The sequence below is a fragment of the Coregonus clupeaformis genome, chromosome 35 (assembly GCF_020615455.1).
Source record: "Coregonus clupeaformis isolate EN_2021a chromosome 35, ASM2061545v1, whole genome shotgun sequence".
Taxonomy (NCBI): Eukaryota; Metazoa; Chordata; class Actinopteri; order Salmoniformes; family Salmonidae; genus Coregonus; species Coregonus clupeaformis.
In genome coordinates, this window is record NC_059226.1 from 28,092,704 (window position 1) to 28,107,427 (window position 14,724).

Sequence of the window (14,724 nt, forward strand, 5' to 3'; positions counted from 1 at the left end):
TTAAGGAAAATGTGCTTTAAAACTGTAACACTTTCTCTTCAACCCATGGCAAAATGTGTAGAATTGCAGGGTGGGGGGGACCACCATATCTGGCTTAGGGTCCCCAAAAGGCTAGAGGTGACACTGCATAAGGGCCTTGACTGTGATGTCAGATCTGTTTGTGTAAGGCTAGTGCAAAAGCCTGCACACCCAGCATATTACATATTGAACTTGTTCACAACGCTTAAACAACAACCTCTGAATTGTAAAAATGCATTTTAATTTAATAACAAAGCAACATTTGACAACATACACAAAGTGGGTCATTCTTGTTTTTATAAAGGTAATCGAGGAGAGGTGGTGAGGAGAAGGAACGTGGACGAAAATGTGCTTGTATGAAATTACTCTCTCCACTCGCGCTTCAGGCAAATTACTTTTACAGGGGTGGTATCCCAAAATAAATGTGTAAAGTGATAAAATTAATTTAGCTAGTTGTGCATGATATTTTATAGATAAAGGGAGAAGTAGCATATCGTTTTTAAATGTTTGCATGCATTTCTCCTTCTAGAAAACAACTGCTTCAAAGGGGGTGTGGCAGACATCAAAACTCTTCCGTGAACTCTCTCCCAGATACCGGGGAATCGAACACCTTCCTTACCTCCGCCACGAAATCTTCCAGACTAAGGCAAACGGCGGATTGTTGATCTCACGCCGCTGCAGCCCAAGCGAGCGCCCTTCCAGACATCAGCGTTATAAGATACGCTATCTTTGACCGAGCCGAAGGAAACGATAAGGGCTGTAGCTCAAAGATGAGGGAGCACTGGGAGAGAAACACCCTGCAGGTTCCAGGATCTCCAGCGTAGCGCTCCAGAGGAAGTAAGCGGGGGTTCTCGGGAAGCCGGGGTAGGCTGGGGAGAAGCATCGCTAGTAGCGAGATTACTGAGCGTCCGGGACGTTTCCGTTGTGGCTTGCTCCAGTAATGAGTTGAACATATGGTCATGGCGTTCCTCCAAGGTATGGAGTCCCTCCATAAAGTTCTGAAGTAGCTCCTTGTGTCATCCAGTGGTGGCTCCTTGAAGGGAGACAGTGTTGTGGAGCTGGTCTGAGTCTGCTGGGTTGTCATGGCTAGTTCGTCCTATCACGACTCAGGATATGACCCATGATCTGATGGTTCGGTTCTCAGAATATTTATTATAACCAAGGAGCAGGCAAAAGGGCAATTTGAGGGCAGGCAGAGGTTTGTAGTCCAAGGCAGTCAAAAAGGGACAGAACGGCAGGCAGGCTCAGGGTCAGGGTCAGGGTCAGGGCAGGCAGAAAGGTCGGAACCGGGAAGACTAGAAAACAAGCACTAGAGAAACCGAAAAACAAGCTGGTAAGACCTGACAAACTGGCAACAGACAAACAGAAAACACAGGTATAAATACACAGGGGATAATGGGGAAAATAGGAGACACCTGGTGAAACAGATCAGGGTGTGACAGTTATAAATAAAAATATATGTAACTTAATATAAAAAAACTGGGGATCATTGACACTCCTGGGTTATGATACAAAAATTTTAGCAGAGTGTAAAGTTAATTGGATCCCAGTCCCGCTTAACATTATCCTCCAGTATAAGTCTGGCTTTTTACATGGACAATACATTATGTTAGAAGCTTTGGTTTTTCCATTTATATTTTGAGGTTGGACGTTAGCACATGAGGCGCACTGATTGGTGTCACCTTGTTAGTCAGTATTTGTTACACATATGCTGGCTTGTCCATCTGGTTAGTCTGAAGGTGTTTCACCTGTGCTGGCCCAGGTGATATTTAAGAGTGGCTGGCCAGGTGCGCCAGTCGTCTTGAGAGATGTGGAGAGTTAACACCTTTAGGTGGCGCTTCCTTTAGGGTTTTCGTTTAGCTCCACTTTATGTTTTGCTTCCTGTCTTTAACTTTGGTTTGGGTTTTTCTTTTGTTTGCCTCTTCTTGGGCAAATTAAGTGGGCTCTCATGGTGGGTGTCTTTTAGGTCCCAGTTGTTCTTGCTAGTCAACTTTCAGTGGAGACCCCCATGAGTGTCTTTCAGAACCCCTCCTAAAACCCACCTCTTTCATTTTGGTTGTTGTCAGTGACTCTTTGTTAGTTCCCCCTTCTGTTTGAGCAATTATTTTTGGTTTCCTGCTAAGGAACGTAACAATTATAATATTTATAGCTTGTACAGTTATTAAATATATTTTTTTACCACTGATACTCCCATTAATTTCATATATGAGTCAACTACCTATGCATATGTCACCTAGCCCCTCTTCCTTTCTCTCCCTCTACCTCCTCCTATATAAAACCTCTCTGTATCTGAGTTCTAGTACGTCCCTCTGAGTCCTGAGAGTAGAGAAGAACAGCTCCCACCAGTTCAGCATCAACACAAACCATGTTCCCTGCATCTCTGCTGCTGCTACTGGCAGCTGCCTCCTGTGAGTTCCTGACTGTAGTCTGGTCAGTATAACTTGTGTTGCTGTGATACTGATGTGATTAATCTGACCTGTCATTCTTCTCCCTACTCAGGTGTCCACTGTCAGGTCGTACTCACACAGGCTGAACAGACAGTCCAGGGGACCCCCGCAGGATCCCTTAAACTCTCATGTGTCTGCAGTGGATTCACTCTGAATGACTGTACTATTGACAGTAGCAAGAGCAATGCCCCGGTAGTACAGGGCTGATTCACTGCATCGAAGGACAGCAGTGTATTACTGTGTTAGAGACTCACTATGGTTAACTAATGAGAATAGCCATAGTAAAACCATCTGGTAGAGTAATGATGTACTCAGTCAAGCACAGGTACACACACACACACACACACACACACACACACACACACACACACACACACACACACACACACACACACACACACACACATACATGTACACACGCACGCACACACACACAAACATATATCAGTGGACCATAATAAGGACATGAGACCCAAATAAACTTGCGTAGAGCAAAGTGATGATGCTGTATGTGGCTGCTATGAAAGTGAACTGTGTGTGCGGGTGATCAGGGGTGTATTCATTCTGCTGATTTTTTTTGCAGAACGGTTTCTAAACGGAAGCAAATGGAATGAAACGGGGAGGGACCTAGATGAAATTGTCCAATAGAAACTCTTGCTTTAGTTGCAAAATGTTCCATTGGGTCTAATCATTGCACCGCAGATCATCTAGATGCAGGCAAGAGTGTGCAAGGCGGTATTGAATGCACCTTGATTACTTAAATTTGTCTCTAGATCTGTGTACCTACATTATAGATCCAGTACAACTAATCCTGTGTTATAATGCAACAATATTGGCAAATATGTCCTGTATGGCTTATTGTAACACAGTCTTGCAAATTAGTCACCGGTATCAGTCCGCTCTTTACATTGACAATACATTAGAGTATTTCAAGCTTGCACAGTTATTAAATAAAACATTTTCACACTGATATTCCCATTCATGTTATATATCCGTCAAATACCTATGCAAATTTCCCCTATTCCCCCATCTTCCTTTCTCTCCCTCTACCTCCTATATAAAACCTCTCTGTATCTGAGAGTCCTAGCACATCCCTCGGAGTCCTGGAGAGTAGAGAAGAGCAGCTCCCATCAGTTCAGCTTCAACACAAACCATGTTCCCTGCATCTCTGCTGCTGCTGGCAGCTGTCTCCTGTGAGTCTGGGTTTGGGGGAAAACACAACAAACTTTTTTTGTTATTGTGAGATGTTATTAATATTGTTCATTACTGTTTTTCACAGGTGTGATCAGCCTTGAACTCACTCAGCCAGCCTCTATGACTGTCCAGCCAGCTCAACCAATGACCATCTCTTGTAAGCCATCATACTTAGTTACTGGCACTTGGACAGCTTGGATTCAACAGTCTGCAGGGGAAACACTGGAGTGGATTGGAATGAAATATACTGGAGGCACACACCACAAAGTCTCCCTGAAGAACAAGTTCATTAGATAACATATGACAAGCATGCAATGTTTAAGCAATAAAGCACGAGGGGGTGTGGTATATGGCCAATATACCATGGCTAAGGGCTGTATGCACGACGCAACGCGGAGTACAAACTGGTTACCAACGTAATTAGGACAGTAAAAATGTATGTTTTGTCATAGCCGTGGTATAAGGTCTCATATACCACGGCTTTCAGCCAATCAGCATTCAGGCATCAAACCACCCAGTTTATAAAAAACAATAAAACATGACACAAACCTCCACTTCATTATTTTATAACCTCAGAAACTGTCACAGTGGAAAACAGTTTAATAAAGGTGATTGTCAACTTACACATAACTCCTGTCATCAAACTTTACGAAATACACTTATCCACAAGAAAGGTATATAGTTAATAAATGATTATTTTCTGAATACCTCCATCTCTACGTCAACGCAAACCCACCCTCTGGTTCTTTCCCTTCTTAAACAGCGTCTGTCTATCCTTAGAGGCCCTCAGAGTCCTAGAGAGTAGAGAAGACCAGTTCCCGCCAGTTCAGCTTCAACGTAAAACATGTTCCCTGCATCTTCTTTGGCTGCTGGCAGCTGCCTCCAGTGAGTTTTTCGGGATTTTTAAAAGTTTATGGACTATGAATTTTTCAAAACGTTCTGGTGAATAAATTGACACAATAGGTTTCAGATTCTGTTTTGACAAAATTGTCACGATCGTCTAATGAGGGAGACCAAGGCGCAGCGTTGCGAGCGAACATATTTACTTTAATTAGTAAAGCACCACACTCAAAATACAAAACAATAAACAATGAATGCGTGACGTCTAGGGTACAATACGAAACCACACGAACAAAATCCCACAACCCGAAAGAAAAACAGACAGATTAAATATGGCTCCCAATCAGAGACAAACAGCCGACAGCTGACACTCGTTTGCCTCTGATTGGGAGTCACACCGGCAAACATAGAAAATTGACAACCTAGAACACCCACCAAAGAAACAGAAAACATAGAATGAACACACCCTGGCTCAACATAATGAGTCCCCGAGCCAGGGTGTGACAGTACCCCCCCCTAAAGGCGCGGACTGCGACCGCGCCTAAATACGAACAAAAACAGGGGAGGGCTGGGTGGGCATTCCTCGGCGGCGGCTCCGGCTCTGGGCTAGATCCCCACTTCCTCTCCAACCCCCCAAAGTACCCCTGGTCCTGTCTAGCCCCGCTGGCCGGAGCCGGACTGACGACACGCGCCCCTGGCCTGGTGCGTGGAACAGGAACGGACCGGACCGGGCTAACGATACACACCCCTGGCTTGGTGCGTGGAGCAGGAATGGACCGTAATGGGCTGGCGACGCGCACCACAGACTTGGTGCGGAGAGCAGGAACGAGCCGGACAGGGCTGACGACTCGCATCCCTGGCTTGGTGCGAGTAGCAGGAACGGGCTGGACCAGGCTGACGACTCGTACCCCTGGCTTGGTGCGAGTAGCAGGAACGGCTGAACCAGGCTGACGACTCGCACCCCTGGCTTGGTGCGAGTGGCAGGAACGGGTTGGACCAGGCTGGCGACTCGCACCCCTGACTTGGTGCGAGTGGCAGGAACAGGCTGGACCAGGCTGACGACTCGCACCCCTGGCTTGGTGCGAGTAGCAGGAACAGGCCGGGTCGGGCTGGCGACGCACACCGTAGGCTTTGTGCGTGGAGCAGGGACAGGCCGGGCTGGGCTGGCGACGCACCCCGTAGGCTTTGTGCGTGGAGCAGGAACAGGCCGGGTCGGGCTGGCGACGCACACCGTAGGCTTTGTGCGTGGAGCAGGGACAGGCCGGGCTGGGCTGGCGACGCACCCCGTAGGCTTTGTGCGTGGAGCAGGAACAGGCCGGGCTGGGCTGGCGACGCACACCGTAGGCTTTGTGCGTGGAGCAGGAACAGGCCGGGCTGGGCTGGCGACGCACACCGTAGGCTTTATGCGAGAAGCTTGGATGGGCCGGACTGGGCTGGCGACGCGCACCACAGACTCGGTGCGGAGCGCAGGAACGGGCCGGGCTGGGCTGTCGACGCACACCGTAGGTTTGGTGCGGGGAGCAGGAATAGACCGGACCGTACTGGGGACACACACCACTGGCTCTACACCGGGATCTGGAACGGGCCGGACCGGACTGGCAACACACGCCAGTACCTCTCGCCGTGCCTCTACACCTTCCATCCCCTCTTCTACCAGTGGCCCCCGTAACCTGGCGGCCTCCTCTGCAACCCCGCTGGACCGCTCCATAGCGGCCTCCTGCTGCCCCGACGTCGTGAGCCCCCCTAAAAAATGTTCTGGGGTCTCTCCTCCCCGTGGACCAGGCCTCCAACATTCTCTCCCACTTCTCGCTCCTCTGTCTCCAACCCTCTTCACTCAGCTCCTCAATGGGCTTGCCCCAGTCGAAGCTGCCACGGAGATCTATTAGCGATGGCTCCTGGACACGCTGCTTGGTCTGGTCTTGGTGGGATTTTCTGTCACGATCGTCTAATGAGGGAGACCAAGGCGCAGCGTTGCGAGCGAACATATTTACTTTAATTAGTAAAGCACCACACTCAAAATACAAAACAATAAACAACGAATGCGTGACGTCTAGGGTACAACACGAAACCACACGAACAAAATCCCACAACCCGAAAGAAAAACAGACAGATTAAATATGGCTCCCAATCAGAGACAAACAGCCGACAGCTGACACTCGTTTGCCTCTGATTGGGAGTCACACCGGCAAACATAGAAAATTGACAACCTAGAACACCCACCAAAGAAACAGAAAACATAGAATGAACACACCCTGGCTCAACATAATGAGTCCCCGAGCCAGGGTGTGACAAAAATCTGTGATTTCTTTCAACAGGTGTTCATGGTCAGACACTGACTGAGTCTGGACCAGTGGTTAAAAAGCATGGATTATCCCACAAACTGACCTGTACAGTCTCTGGGTTCACATTCAGTAGCTATGGAATGAGCTGGATCAGACAAACTAAAGGGAAAAGACTGGAGTGGATTGCTTATAGTTATAGTACTACTACATACTACTCCGAGTCAGTCCAGGGTAGATTCACCATCTCCAGAGATGACTCCAGCAGTAAGCTGTACCTACAGATGAACAGCCTGGACAAAAATTCACTAAAAAACAAGTTCAGCATCACCAGATACACTTCCAGCAACACGTTGTTTTTAACTGTCCACAAGCAGGCACTGTAAGGAACCCATACTTATCACTGGTGACATACAGCATCATCTATTATTATCATCTATTTCCATGTTGGGGAAGCAATGGAGACTAGCCTGCTAGTACTTACACTCATGTGTTGTGATGAAAACATATTGGCAAAAGGTTTTTCTGTATAATGGAGTATTACAATCTGGGATTCCCTTCCATACCTTCCTCATTTCCTGATGCAAATTGCACTATGCTCAGCTCCTCCCCTCTCTAGCTCTCCATTTTATAAATAGTCTCTCTATGTACTATATGTTAGACCAAATACGCCCTAATTCTACAAGGGAAGAACTTCCAGACTGAAGACTTGGCTGTGTATTATTGTGCTCGTCTCCCACAGTGATACAAACCAGCAGCAGACCTGTACTAAAACCAATTCTCTGGGGACACACTGAATGGAACATGGAAGCTGAAGACCGGAGATGTGACCTGCAGTTTAAATTTCACGCTCTAGAGGGCAGGCTAAATGAAGGATTTGCCCTGTATTGAAAAGCATCCCACACATTTTTCAAGGGTTGATTCAGAGGACATGGTTTCCCTCTGGTACACTTCAGTAACAGATGGTACTGAAAATGTATCCACTCCAATAACTAACTAATCAATAGTTTGTCATTGCATATCTTCCACATGTCTGTGTTGTAAATGAGAGCGTGTCCCAGTAAAATAAAGATTAAGACATACAAACAAAATATTTTTCATAACAGAGCATCTCAATATTTGCCTGGCTACCTATCCACATCGCTCTGGCCAAACACCACACCTACTGATGTTTATTCTCCAAGAAGAATCTGGATTTGCTCTCCTCCCCGATGCCTTCTCGAATGTTAACACGTTCAAACCGGTCTGATTGGTTCCAGAAACTGATGGGTTGGGCCAGAGCCGGCCTACATGATGACGTTATCAACTTTGATACTCTGATTGGTTCGATTTGTTTGAAATGATCCAATAGCTGATCAATTTGTTTTGTACAACACCCCTCATTTTGACGTCACACAAACAACTTTTAGGATGGCATATTCCAACGGAACTTATGTAGTGATCCATAGAGCAGCGTAATTAAATTCAGTCTGAGTCATCAGGCAATCAAAATATGGCCTAGCAGGTGAACTGTGAGCATTGATCAAATCCTCTTGTGATTGGTCCTCCCAGTGAGGAGGAGCTCATGCAAAACTCTCCAGTCCTCCATCTTTATTAATGTCTCTGTTGAAGGCTGTTTCTGCTGAGGACTGTTTCAACTACCTTTAGAGAACTACACAGATCACCATGTTTCCTACCACATGAATACTCTTACTGACAGTCTATCTAACAGGTGATGATTTGCAGCCTAATTATAAGCATATCAAGGAAATAAATGGACACATTAGCTTTTAGCTTCAGCTTCAACACCCTCTTCAACATTCTTTGTATTTCAGCATGAGCTCAGAGTCAGACACTGACTGAGTCTGGATCAGTGGTTAAAAAACCTGGAGAATCTCACAAACTGACATCTTCTGGCTACACATTCAGTAGCAATGGAATCAGACAGGCTCCTGGGAAAGGACTGGAGTGGATTGCTTATAGTCATAGTACTACTGCTTACGACTCCGAGTCAGTCCAGGGTAGATTCACCATCTCCAGAGATGACTCCAGCAGTAAGCTGTACCTACAGATGAACAGCCTGTAGAGTGATGACACAGCAGTGTATTACTGTGCCCGGTACACACAGTGAGAGAGAGTGGTGGGAGAGCTGTACAAAATCCACTTCCCCATTCAGCACAGACAACCTATTTTTTTCTTTCCGATTAATGGTTTAACAGCACAAGCTCAGCCATACTTAAAACGCATACATACATACATACAGTATATGATTTATAATAGTAATGATTAGGTGGTGCTTATATTTGTCCTACTGTATTGGAAATGTGTTTTTGTCATATCCCACTCCCCCTTGAAACACCCTCAGAGAAAGGTGGACACGGCCAGGATTCCCAATAATAATCACCCATGTCCTTTGAGTTCCATAAAGAATGTTTAACCATTCTAAGGAGTTACTACATATCTCCCATATCTCCTATAAGTGTAGTGTCAAAAACTGACACATTATCATATAATTTCCCCCCATTTTGCAATGATATTCCCAGTCCTTTTATACATGATTATCTTCATTATGCAAATGTAATCTTACCCCCCCCTCTCTCTCTCTCTCTCTCTCTCTCTCTCTCTCTCTCTCCCTTATATAAACAAGCTCTATATGTCTGTCCTAGTACGTCCCTCTGAGTCCTGGAGAGTAGAGAAGAGCAGCTCCCACCAGTACAGCTTCAACACAAACCATGTTCCCTGCATTGTTGCTGCAGCTCCCTCCTGTGAGTCTCTCTGGATTTGGGGGAAAGATAGCACAATAAGCGATGGCTTTGGTTTTGTTAAAACTTGAATATGATTTTATTTGTAGTGAGTTATATTTTAAATGCTTTGTCCACAGGTGTTTACTGTGAAGAACTCACTCAGCAAGCCTCTATGACTGTCCAGCCAGGTCACCCACTGATCATCTCCTGTAAGGTCTCATAATTTGTAGGACTCTGTACACATCTTGGATTCGACAGCCTGCAGGGAAAGCACTGGAGCGGATTGGAAGCATATATACTAGAGTCACATCCTACAAGAATTTGCTGAAAAACAATTTCAACCTCACTTTAGACTCCTCTAACAACATAGTGACTTTAATGTCATTTTTAAGGGGTAAAATGTACAAGCAGCCAAATAGGATAGTCACAGATTCTGACCAAATTGACAGAATATATCAATATAAACTGACTATTTAATCATACATACTTAGAGTATGGAATTAACATATTTATAGTTACTTTTGTCATAATTATTATGCTTTCAATCACAGAAACACCATATGTTCCATCATTTTGGTCAAACTGTATGAGAAGTAACTATTAATGCATCCATTCCATAGTCTAAGGGTTTATGTTTGATAATCCATTCCTTTCCACACCGGCCCTGCTCTCCTTTTATGAGTTGTGTCTGTTTCTCTCACACACCCCACCCCTCTCTCTTCCCCTCTATGACCCTCACAGCTGAGTGGCACCACGTTTGGTGAACTCCAATCTGTCACCTGGGTGTTTCAGGGTCCCAGTTTAGCCTCTGTGATGATTCAGATAGATAGTTAAAGCAGATAAGTAACCCAGGGACTGCAGGGATGGTCCCTACACACTTTCATGATCTAATTCTCACTACCCTGTTTCAGCTGAGGAGAAACTGCCTAAAAAGCTTTTTTGCATAAGCCAGCTGGTGGCTGGTAACCATGCAATGTTTCAACCACATGAACACGATTAGCATTTTGTTTGATTAAATGGTGAGGTTGATCAAAAGAATCAGACAATTTAATCACGGTTTCATTTATTTGATAGACCATGTTAACAGTTGTATTACTTATATTATTACATATTTTCAGCCATTCACTGCTACTCATCACACACAATTTTATTGACACACCATATTCATGGTTTGTGTTTGTAATAAATATAACACACTTTTCAAGATTTGCATTAAACAATGAGTCCTTAACTAAAATAACAAATTGCTCTATGTGGTTTCTCATAGCTGTCCAGGGCACCTCCCCCTAAATACTTTAGTATGTATTGATTATAATTATATATAGGGAATAGAGTTTAAGAATGGTTTTTATGAGGCGTGTCTATCAAAATGAGTGTTGGGCGCAGTAGTTCAAAGCTACCCAAGCATGACTTCTACCCCAGGATGCACCTGTACTCTGATAAATCAATTTCCCTGATACAATATCTTGATTAACCCCAAAACATAACCAATATGTCATTGTAAAAGTGCAGTAACACATTTAAAAACGAAATAGATGCACTATTGCTATCAAAGTCATTCCATAGGTTAGGTTTAACAGAGCAAATGAAATGTGAACATACTTTCATATGATTGGTAAGCTATACAAAACTTTGCAGAGAGCCTATCCAATTGACAATCTCTTACAAAGAAATATAAATGATTGGAACCAAGATTTTAAAATAACTGATATTGGCACAAGATGGAGGGTATGTTGAAACATAACTAACAAGATTACAGTTATCGCAAATGTATGCTTAATCCAATATAAACTAATGTTTAGAATTTAATATACAAGAGACAACATTCACAAATTCTACAGCACAGGCAGAGTCATATATGAAGTGTAAAAATAACAATTACTCAATAATTCATGACTTCTGGGAATTTTATAAAGTCCAAAAGTTATGGTCAGAGTTGAAAAGATGGCTGTCAGAAGTATTACACTGTAAATGTACTTTTAATGAGTCTGTCTGGTGGGTTGAAAAAAATAATACTTATACTTAAAAACTGGAAATCAACCAATCGTCCGTCGTTCACGCAATGGAAAGGTCAAATGTATTACTATCTAAAAATGGAAGGTGCCTGGGCAACGGAGAGATACAGAATCGTGAAGTTTGAGGCCCTGTGGCAGAAAGTGACCCGGGAGCTGGAGATAGCGGTGAGGGCTAGTGGGTCTGGGCAGGTGTGATGTAGTTGATGTTTGTATGATGTCGTTGTTTGTATGTGTATGTTTTCTATTGTTGATAAAATACATAATTAAATCTGGCCACATTTTGAGGTTACTGTAACTATACATTTCTTCTTATGTAATCATATAAAGCATGCATGTTCAAGATAGCATGCATAGGTCATCGCAGGTCTGTGGAGATCTTAACAATTGCTGTAATAACCTGTGCAAAATCTTCAACAGCATTGTTCACTTGCACCATGCACTTTTAATGTAATCTCAACTGCCATCCAGGACATTTGATTCTGCTATTAGATGAAGCACAGAGATATCATATTCATCTGTTGTATAAATAAACATAATGTCTGACATTGTATTCCCATTTGAACTTTGCTTTGATTTTGAATGGTTGAAAGAGCAGTGATACCCATTTGGGTGACAACCAAACCAAAAATATGACATTGTTTTTCAACTGGAATTCGGTTGTGCTTTTAGATGGTTGAAAGAATAGTGATTACACATTGGAAATCCAACTAACTTTTGGCTGTCTTTTTGAGGAGGTCCATATAGGTTGTAATCTCATTGATCAACGTCTCAACCAAATATTACCCAATTATCCACGTTGAAACGACGTAGTGTGCCCAGTCGGTAGCCATCTAAGGCAAGTAGTTTGGTGACAGTTGCTGACCATGTGACGTTGAAACAATGGAAACACATTTTGTGAATAGTAATTTTTTTTGGTATCTTGTTTTATGTGTTTAATAAAATTTTCTGACTATTGAACAGATAGAGAGAGAGAGAGGATGACAGTGATAAAAGATAGAGGTTGTGTCAAAGGGCAGTAGGCCGGATTCGAGCCTATGCTGACAACATGTGACAAGATACCGCAATTTCTTTCAGGCGCCACTTGTTTGAATGTTTGTGATATTGTTGTGATAAGTATCAAAATGCAATATGATTTAATATAAATTATTGAATGACTGTTCTTTATGTTCCTTGTTGTAAAATACACAACAGAACAATGACTTTACTGTTTAAACAATACAGAAAATGTTTTCTGATTAACAGTGATCACTGATGTCTGGCTTTGTCTTTAATTTAATGATTGGCTTGAAACCTCTTTTATATGCATGGGACATGCTACCACCCAACCATGGTTGTCATGCAAATTCAGTCTCCCAAGTCTGTGTAATCACAGTGCATTCGGAAATTATTCAGACCCATTGACTTTTTCCACATTTTGTTACGTTACAGCCTTATTGTAAAATTGATTAAATAAATACAATTTCTCATCAATCTACACACAATATCCCATAATGACAAAGCAAAAATAGGTTTTTAGAATTGTTAGCAGATTTATCAAAAACAGAAATGCCATTTACGTAAGTATTCAGACCCTTTGCTATGAGACTCGAAATTAAGCTCAGGTGCATCCTCTTTCCATTGATCATCCTTGAGATGTTTCTACAACTTGATTGGAGTCCACCTGTGGTAAATTCAATTGATTGGACATGTTTTGGAAAGGCACATACCTGTCTATATACGGTCCCACAGGTGACAGTGCATGTCAGAGCAAAAACCAAGCCATGAGGTCGAAGGAATTGTCTGTAGAGCTCCGAGACCTATCCAGGCGTAAGATTTGACAGGCGTTACCAACGTATGGGCTATTGCGTCGGGCTGAACAACGGCATTTACCTTTGACAGTATTCAGCACATAGCACGGCCTCTTGTGCCTTATTGCTTAATTACATCATCTACACTGAGTGTACAAAACATTAAGAACACCTTCCTAATATTGAGTTGCACCCCTCCTTTTGCCCTTAGAACAGCCTCAATTCATTGGGGCATGGACTCTACAAGGTGGCTACAACATGGGAAACTGTTGTGTGTGAAAAACTCTGCAGCGTTTCCGTTTTTGACACAAACTGGTGCTCCGAGTACCTACTACCGTACCCCGTTCAAAAGCACAAATCTTTTGTCTTGCCCATTCACCCTCTGAATGGCACACATACACAACCCATGGCTCAAGGCACAAAACTCCTTCGTTAACCTGTCTCCTCCCCTTCATCTACACTGATTGAAGTGGATTTAACAGGTGACATCAATAAGTGATCATAGCGTTCAACTGGATTCACCTGGTCAGTCTTATGTCATGGAAAGAACAGGTGTACATAATATGTTGTACACTCAATGTATATACACGTATGCAGAAACAAAAAAAAAGAACAAGCTATGTGAGGTGTTGAATGTCATTGAGATGTGTTCGTTCATGATGAACAAGGAGTCTTTCCTTGACAAATGGATGTCTATATCTGCCATCTAAAATAACTCACAATTTAATTAAATCATGAAGGTTATCAATATTTAGAAAATCCTTGTTCCCCACAGTTCCTCCAGTCCTTGAGTCAGTTATGTGTATGGTGAGCAGGCCTGGAGGTTCTTCTGACTAAGTGAACTGACCAGGAAAAACTCTCTTCCTGGTCAGGTCATGTGATAAAGGACAACACCTGATCTTAATGATGAGTCATAGATTGACCCCTGACCTTAAAGTCATAAGCTCCTCCCCCATAACATAATGATGTAAATCCAGATCCCTCAGAGTTCATATATACTTATGTTCTGCTGCTGACTTGTTGTCTTGTTGTCTTGTGTGGAGCAGCTAAGTTCATATCTCCACCCTCAGTATGACGGGAAAACTTTACCTTCTGCTGCTCTCCCTCTGTCTGCCCTGTGAGTTCTGCTTGCTTTTACTTCTCATAAACTGTTCCTATGCTGAGCAAAGAGGATTTACAATTCCTTCCTCTCTCCTTTCTCCTCTCCCACTGTTTCCTCTCTCTCTTTTTCTCCATCAGGTCTATATGGTCAGAGTATGGAGTCCATTCCCTTCAGTCCACTCCAGAACAAGCCTGGAGAAACTCTAAACCTCTCCTGTAGAGGAACTGGGTATACCTTTACAAGCTATGGTATGAACTGGATTCACCAACCTACAGGGAAATAACTAGAATGGATGGACTGGATCAACACCAATACTGGA

General features: G+C 43.5%; 1 gene segment (V, D, J or C); it reads left to right on the forward strand.

The window, feature by feature from the left end:
* Positions 1–2,383: 2,383 nt before the first annotated feature.
* LOC123482680 lies at positions 2,384–7,523 on the forward strand. The segment is given in 4 exon segments: positions 2,384–2,426; positions 2,518–2,604; positions 6,893–7,072; positions 7,474–7,523. Coding segments are annotated over 4 exon segments (360 nt in total).
* The last annotated feature ends 7,201 nt before the right edge of the window (positions 7,524–14,724 follow it).